This window comes from Patagioenas fasciata, chromosome 1 (assembly GCF_037038585.1).
Source record: "Patagioenas fasciata isolate bPatFas1 chromosome 1, bPatFas1.hap1, whole genome shotgun sequence".
Taxonomy (NCBI): domain Eukaryota; kingdom Metazoa; phylum Chordata; class Aves; order Columbiformes; family Columbidae; genus Patagioenas; species Patagioenas fasciata.
Genome location: NC_092520.1, coordinates 129712121 through 129720726, shown reverse-complemented (window position 1 = coordinate 129720726; position 8606 = coordinate 129712121). Strand labels below are relative to the sequence as shown.

The window sequence follows — 8606 nt, the reverse complement described above, 5'->3', positions numbered from 1 at the left end:
TCCATTCTGGAAAAAAAAAAAAAAACAACCAAAAAAAAAACCCTGAAAGAAAACTGATCTCTGCTTTAGAAGAACAGGATGGAAAAATAATAGCTGAATAGAAAAAAAAAACAGTGACAGAACCCAGCATGCCTCTAAAGGGAGAAGATATCTTAGCTGATTCCACCTCCATCAAAATGATAGAGGTTTTCTGCCAGATCTGGGAACTAACACATCACAGGATATAAAGACTGATATAACTGACCTGCTCTTTGGAGCAGAATGGATGAAGGAGGGGAGAAAGCTTTAAATAAGATTTGAAGAATTCTCCTCTTTGAAGCACTAGGAGAGAAATGCTTTGTGAGTTAGGGGCCAGGATTAGCTGGTCAGACCCTAAAGCAGGACTAGTCAAGCAATGGCTTCAGCACAGCTGCCAGGCAAATAAATTTTGATTTCCCTTTGCCAAAGTGTGGTGCAAGAACAAACAGCAAAGAGTGGTTAACTGCAAGAAGGAACTGGCACTGGGAACCATGAGTGCTCTCTCCTCTTCATGCCAACATGCACATGCGAGGTGGGAGATGATCTCATCAGAAATTGCATCACTTCTGCCCATGGATTTCAAGGTAGGGACTGTAGGGCATCTGGTCCCAAGATGTTCTGTTCTACTTTATAGTTTTAAGGTCTGTTTTGAGGTTTTAAAGAAATCGGCGCTGCCATTGCTGCCAGCAGAAGCAGAGCTGCCTTGTCAAGCTGGCCTGATGAGGTATTCAGAGTCTTCAGGAGGGAAACAGGGCCCTGTGTAAGAGTAGAGGTGCATGATTCAGCACTGGTTTATGAGGACTCAATAACAGGACTTAGAGGATGTTCAATGAGGCCACAAGAGGTCAAAAGTGTGTGTAAATTAGGAATCATGCCAACCTAGAGGCAAGAAAGCAAGACTGTGGGAACACAGCTTCCCTGGGAATATCCATTATTTAAACTCTCTTCTTAAATGGGCTTGCAGAGAGACAAGGATAGTTGAAAGCAGCTCTGCTGAGCTCTTGGTGGGACTCTGCCTGCATCATGATGTTGGAGATTAGCCTTGCAGTGCAAAAGCAGTTAGAATATATTTCTACTCTCATTCCTGCCAAATCTAGTTCTACAAGTTGGTGCTGGAACCATGGTTCCTTGTGTAAAGAAGTTAGCATACTAGGAACAAAAAGGTTAACCTCTTCAGATTTCAGAATGACTCTAAAAATGACCAGCTTCTCTTTCAATGTTTGAGGACCAAGAGAAATGCTAACGTTGTGATGATTAGCAGGGAGTGTAAGGTAAACAACCTGGTTTGCTTTATACTGAGGGCAACATCCTTGTAGCTTCTGTGACCACACTGAGGTCCCACAGTGGCTGACTGTATATGGACCATGGGATTTACTTCCTAACATTGCAAACTCAATGTTTTGTTTTTATATACAATATAGAACATAGAAATAATTGGTATCAGTAATGTTGGAATGTTACATACTACTAATCTAGGAAAAAAAAAAAGGAACAACAGAAAGCTTACTTTTGCTGTAACTTCCATAGTCTGTTGCTGCTATTCCTTCTATGTCATACAAGAAAGCTGTTTCACCCTCAGCTGACATTCATGGAAAGGTAATGCTGTTTTCAGCTTCATATCTGAGTAAAACTGAGTTTTCTCCTCTGTATATGACATCAGAACTGCTGCTTGCTGGGGCAGCGCATTAAGCAGTGAAAAGGGATCAGTTCAAGTTGAAACTTAGAGTTTCAAACAGGATGATGGAGGCAGAAAGGTAAAAAAGTAAGCTCTGTAATGTCCTCTCTCCCCTGAGAGATGAGATGTCTTCTGTAGTCCAAACATCCCAGACTGCTGCAATGTCAGCATCCTCTTACTGTAAACAGCGAGTCAGGTTCACTGGTATTGACTAAGACAGTGATTTTAGGCTCCTGTAACTTCAGCTCTACATGGAGAGGGGTGAAAATGAGGTTAGAGACAGACCAAATAAATTTGCCCTGACCAGAAGCTGAAACCAGGCCTGCAGCATCAGGCTACACAGTAAAATCCTTCAGTGCAGCCAATTCCAAATGCGTGACACTCTCTGCAGAAATGAGACTGGGCATGTCTGCCAGGAGCCTTGAGATGGATGCTCTCTCCCATTTACTAAGGCACTTCATCATCGCCTAGACCAAACCATGGTGTTGTCAGTATTTACAGGATCACTGAGATGCGCCAAAGCCCCCGCACTGAACTGCACAGCCTGCCACTGAGAGATTCGCTGTCTCTTCAGCATATTGGGCCGGGGGTAGGGGCGGGGGAAGGCAGGGTTCACACGCAGGCGCCTGAGCCTGTGTGCATGCGCACAGCCTGAGGGAGGTAAGTCCAGCCCCCGACCCCAGGGCCAGCCTTCTGCTGCTGGATTTTTCCAGCCGCACCATCCTGCCTGCTCTGCTGTAATTTATGGAAACTGGTTTCTGATGTGGGGCTTTTTCTGTTACCACAGGGACCCACCAACTGGAGGAGGCAAAGCTGCAGTGAGGGCAAGAGAAAGGACAGAGAGGGAGAGGTGAGGAGCAGAGGGATACCGAGGGTTTGGAGAGGACAGGAGGAGAAAAAAGCATAGAGACAGTTCACAGATGGGTGAGTTGTAACTAAGAAAGCAGGAAGAGAAGCAGAGAAAGGGAGAGAAGGAGACCTGTGAGGAAGGGAAAAGGAAAGGAGCTCAGAGACTGAGTCAGCCTCAGGAGGGCAAACACCAGGAGGTAAGTGCAGGGAACACCCCAGCATACCAAGAAGGACCTGTTCTGTCTGAATCTTCACCATGAGCACAAGGAAGAGCTTCCCACTGCTACTGGGGAAAGGAGACCAGGAGGAAAAGCAGAGTGAGGGTACTCCTGACCTGGAACAACAGGAGTGTGAGGTGGAGCTGAGGAGCAAAGCTGTTTTGCATCAGAAGAGGCGCCTTAAACAGACCATCCAGTTTGTGCACAAGGACTCCGCTGACCTGCTGCCCCTGGACGGCTTGACAAGGCTTGGCACCTCCAAGGATCTGGTGAGTCCAGTGGGACCCCATTTGGGAGGGGGGCTCCTTATAGCCTTCATCCCAGTTGGGAACTGCTGCCAGGCTTTGTGAAAGGGTCATGGGTTCAGCAGAAATGAGACTTCCCTTCAGAATCATCTATGAACAGGTGAGGGTAAGGGTAAATAATGAATTCCCCATTTTTTTTGCATCCATCTTCCTATGCATCCGCATAGGGATCAAACTCTTCAAAGAGTTAGGCAGACATGAAGTAGAAGCACTGCCCAGGATCCAACTTTCCACTCACCCCGATACATAAATATGTTCATCTGACATGTATGTTTCCATGTGAGACATCTCTGAAAGCCGCCATGTATTCCTGCGTGATCCAGGTTAAAAGTAGACTCCTCCCTGGACTAGCAGTGAGGGAAGCACAGTTCATGAAACTCCAAGATGCTTATGTTTGACCTTGTCAGCTTTTTGCATTATTGTCTTTTCCCCCACTCTTTGGATTTCCAGAGGAGCAAACATAGGGCAGGACCACTAACCAGGCATGCAGGCAGCTGCAGTGGCCAGCACCCTTGGATAACACCTTTGGGGAGGAGGAACAGGAGTGACATCTGTGGGCATCTTCTGGTGGAGGCATGGAGCAGGAGGCATCAGGGAGGGCATCTTTTCCAGGAGCCTGGGCAGTATGTCATCTGGAGGGACTTCCCTAAGGCAGGGAGCAGTTTCCCACGGGACCTCTTGCTGGCTTAACTGCACACACCTCCCCCTTGCTCTGGCAGATTTGCTGTCTAACTCCTCTCCGCTGTGGAATTTAACTGCTCAAGGATGCAGAGATCTAAACCATTTTCCCAAAAGAAGGCTTGGGTCTATCCAGTGATGGGGGTACAACCACTTATTTCGGCTGTGCCAGTAGGTGTTACAAAAGGTCTTCCACATCCATGCATCCTGTGCTTCCCTCTGTATCCTCAGATCATTGCAGCAACACCACAGATGCTCATGCATCTCCTCCATGCATCATGTATCTCCTCCAATCATTTCCTGGCTTCCATGGCAGGCCCCACAGCTGCTGGCAGCCAGAGCTGCTGCACACAGGGACAGATATGTGTGGGACAGGCAAGGGCCCAGGCACTGGACCTGAACCGAAGCTATCCCCCTTGCTGAAACACTCCGGTGCAGCTTTGCTGCACAGAGGAGGGGTTAGTGCTATGTTCCTGTGCTTGTGCACCCTCCTGCTTCCACCATCCTTCCCACAGCCACCTCAACTGCTGGACAATAGTGAGGTATAACTGCTGAGGCTCAGCAGGGTCAAGGGTGGCTCCTCAAAGTCACTCTGAGCTATCACCTCATGCTTTGCCAGCCCTTTGCAGCTGCACACATGGCTTTCAACAGGGACAGGTCTTGAGCATCCCACTGGCCCTGAATACAGTTTCTGTCTGAAGTGCAAGAGGGAAGTCATGTAAGTGTCATGCTAGCTAGGAATGTGGCCTCTCCTCCCTGCAGGGAAGGAGGTCTGGGCACACTGGTACCTGGAAGGCGTTGTTCAGACTGACAGGCTAACAATGGTGCTTCATACCCTGGTAGCATTGCATCTCAGGAGAGCATAGCCAGAGGTACCTCTGGGTTCTTCCTTGTATAGCTTTTGGCAGGGAAAAGGGAGGAGCCACTTCTGAGTCTTTCAGTGCATTTTTGCTGAGCCCAGCTACAAAGGCTGAGAGAAACACATCTATCTACCTGTTTTGCTTTGGAATTTACTAGTGTCACGCCCTGCCCCAAAATGATAACTAAACAGAGGCCTCTGTGGGAGTCCTGCTCAGTACAGGTGGCAGCCTTTGCCTCCAGAAGCTGACATTTTGAAGCCCCTTGTTCTAATGAGACAGACCTCGTCCAAATTGCTTGCCATGAGTAGCTCTCCTGGTCAAATTAGCCATTCTTGGTAGGGGACTTCCTTGCATGCAGACAGCATTTGGTCACTCAAAACCACTGCAATAGTTCGTGTTTGATCTGTAGCAAAATGACTGAAACATTTTAATCACAGAACAGTGAATAAAGCATAACATATTTTCTGCCATGGAAATTTTGCACTGATTTTAGAAGGCACAAAATTAAGTGTGGCATCTATGCAAAGTTCGCACACATAGTGCCATACCTGGGGTCAATGTTGTAGCTGGAGTATCTAATTGCTGGTTTACCTTGGAGCAAGAGAAGAACCAGGCCTTAGATTTCCATGAGCAATTGAGAAGTCCCTGCAACTTGATGGGCCACTGTGAAATTGCTGTAATGTTTTGGGGTCTGCAAATTAAGAGTCCAAAATACGCTTTCAGGCACTCTTCCATCCCAGTGTAATACTCCATCTGTTTCCTAAATTGATCTGCCGCCCTCCTGAAGGACAGGAATGCAAGGCTGCAATCAAAGCAGCAGCAGGAAGTAGCACTGGAACAGTTGATTGTTCGAAAGAGTGCAAGACATCCCAGAGCCCTATAGCACTTATACTGGGAGGAAAGTTTAATTAATTCCCCAAAGCATGTCTCCATTGACAGTGTCAGAGACTCCAGCTGTGGCAGCCCCACATTTCCTAGAATTAGAGCAAGGCCTCGTGTAATTAAAAAACCCTAAGTTTTCTTACACAGTCAAAGTCAGGCTGTTACTTTTCTCCACTCTTTTATGTGTATTGTGGCTGTGCTTCCAGCAGTGTTTAGGATTTGATGGGCCCAACATGTTTCTAACAATTTCTAATAATATGTTTCATTAGACACCTCGTATTTCCAGCTCTATAACAACTACAAATATGACACTTTTAAATTTTTTACTGAAAAAAGAAAAAGTAGCTGCATCAGCTAAAATATTCTGAAAGTACCAAGAAGATCTGAAGATCTGTCTTCTCTCCCAAAAATCAAGATCCCTGGCTCATACCACTTCACTAATCATAGCAAGGCCTTGAGATTTCACACTGGAGGGCTTGAATGTGATCAGTTGCACTGGAAACCTGCTCTGACCCTTCTAAGAGTCCTGAGAAGGCCTCCCTTCCAGCTGCTGGTCAAAACTCCCTTCAGGTCTTCCCTCACCATCCTCTTCATCTCATTGTTTCTTACCAGCCCAACAGAGAGAATGGTGTCCACTTCTCTGTCTCACTGGTGAGACAGAAGACAGGGAGGGCCCCAGAAATCTGCTCTTGAATCAGATACCTCCACAGTTCAAAGCTCAGCTACTCCCCACCAGTGCTTGGCCTCTTCTCAGCCTGAGTGACAAGAAGGGGACAGAGACAGAAGCTGAAAAGGGCCTGCTCTTTCCATGGGAAACCTTGCAGGGAGAGGGAAAGGTCCTTTGCATGCCAGATTCTGAGAGGAGGCAGGAGAGAGGATGGGAATTTGGAGACCTGCTGTCAGTTTCCTGCCCTTTTCCCATGGCCCAGCTGTTAGCTGGCAGCCAAACAGGCACTGTGCTCAGAGTATTTAGGGAGTGAAATACAACAGCCAGCTCAGCTGTGGGCCTGCAGAGTAGGCTGGGAAAAGACCTGGAAAAGAGGGATATTTTTACCTTACTTTTTCAACTACTGCAGTGTCTCTCATGCACCATGCAAATGTTTGACTCTCATCCCTGTGCAACAGGGAAATAGAGGCAAAATGGAATTGGTACAAACAACAGCTGCTCTCCTGCTGCAACAGTTTGGCAAAACTGACAAATCAGTGTGCTTCGAGTTGTGATTTACACACTTCCCTGGCCCCAGCGCTTTGATCAGGCATAAAGCTAATGTGAAGCACATACCCCCTGTACAGTTAATAACAGCCCAGCTAAGTGGCACATCTGGTCTAGTTCAGATATTTGGCCTGCACATTGATAAGATCCTGTATCAAAATGCTGCACTATCTGGAAGCTGATTTTTTAAATGTGTTTTGAGAAAGATAAAAGTAACAGTTTATGCTCTAGCACATTAGCCCCTGTAGATTCATTGCCTATCTTCACATAGGCAGTTGCTATTGAAAATGCTATTGGCAGCTCTGAGCACCTGCTCTCCTGGAGAAGGGCCATGGGGCCAAATACACGGAGAAAGGACAAAGCTACCTCCAACAGACCTACTTCATTGCTGCTGCCCATTGTTGACTCAGTAGCTGTGCAGGGACTGGAGGAACTGGATAAACATTAGGCAAAAACTAAAGCATCAAGGCAATAACAAAGGGAGCTTTCTTTCCAAAGGAACACTTTCCTGTGTGTGTATGCAATGTCAGGACAAGAAACTTTCCATAAATTTTTGTCCCTTTTGGTGCTCCTCCCCTTCTGCCCAGAAGAAAGGAGGTAGGAATACAAAATACATGAGATAACACGAGGCAGGAGTAAAGTTTCTTCAGCCATTGATCTGGCTGATGGTGTTCCCTTCTAGCTGTGAACAGCATAGGGCTTCATAGATGATCCTCCAACTAGGAAGGGAGTCAAAACAGTATCTCTTCTGATGGAGGAAAGCAGAGACAGACTCCAAAGAACATTAGAAGCTAGCTTTAGTTTCCTATGCAGGGGAAGCTTCCTTCTTCACTACAAATAATTGCTTTTACACCTAAAATTTCTGGAGTCCTGCCTTCTTATCCAAATGTACATCACACAAATGCTGCATTCACTGTCACCTCTCACATTAGAAGGTGTGAGTGTGCCTGGGTGAATGTCAGCACACACCATCAGGCAGTGTATTGCAGTATCTGAACAGATATGAGACTGCCAATTGCATGTTTAGCTGAAAGAAGCTGTGTGAGGAGAGCATGCGTCAGGCATGTTCTTCTCTTCCAGCAATTGGCATCCCAGAGACCTGTCTGTTACAGCATCTCAACATTTCAACATCACCTTAGTGGCTACAGAAAAAGTCTTGGGATTTAAAGAAAGTTTTTTGGGATAAGGCTGTCTTTCATCACAATGATCAGTTGGGTCAAGCATCTGCTTCCTTGTTCTTAGCTCCATACTTAGCTGGAATTTCTCTTTCTTTGTGATGGAGACAGCAGCCACATAGTGTGGTCCAGCGGCGCCTCTTGGAAGGCAATCTGAACAAGCTGCGGGTCGAGACCAGGGTTCAGTCTGCATGGGTTCAATCTCCGCTGGCAAAAGACCAGGATGAAGAGATGGAAAAGGGAGAGGATAGGACAAAAGAGACTTCACCCCTGCTAATACAGTGCCAGGTAAGGCAAACAACACAGTGCTGCTGATTTGATAGTGATGGCAAATGCTCAGTGAGTTCCAGCTGCCCCACTCCCAAGGCCCATGCAAAGTTATTAATCGCAAAGACAGCTGCAGACAGAAAGAACAGATTTCCTGCATGGCCTGTCCTGGAGTTTGGATTCAGTTCTTCCAACAGAGGAAAGCCTTTCTGCCATGTGCATTCTAATTGTCCATATTGGAAGATAAATTACCTTAATCATATCTCCTTACTTTGGAGGCCAGCTTTCCTGTGACACGAGGTATTTCATAAATGCATAAAGAAGCAAGGAATCTCTCTGTATCACTTTAAGACAGGTGCCCGTAGTTGATTTACACTTAGTGGAACCAGTCTGGTCTGATTCTCTCAGGCGTCAAAGGACCTCCTAAGAAAGTGGCTAACTGTGCACTGAATTAGTGGTTCTTGAT

General features: G+C 46.5%; 1 protein-coding gene across 3 annotated transcripts in view; it reads left to right on the top strand.

The window, feature by feature from the left end:
- The first annotated feature begins 2371 nt into the window (after positions 1–2371).
- NRIP2 (nuclear receptor interacting protein 2) overlaps positions 2372–8606 on the top strand; it is a 25073-nt gene continuing 18838 nt past the window's right edge. For all 3 annotated transcript variants that reach the window (XR_011741428.1, XR_011741427.1, XM_071814975.1), the window contains exons 1-2: positions 2372–3029; positions 7985–8161. Coding sequence is in view for 1 of the 3 variants with exons in the window: in XM_071814975.1 (XP_071671076.1) it covers positions 2799–3029; positions 7985–8161 (408 nt within the window). In the remaining 2 variants the exon portion in view is untranslated. The remainder of the gene's footprint in view (positions 3030–7984; positions 8162–8606) is intronic.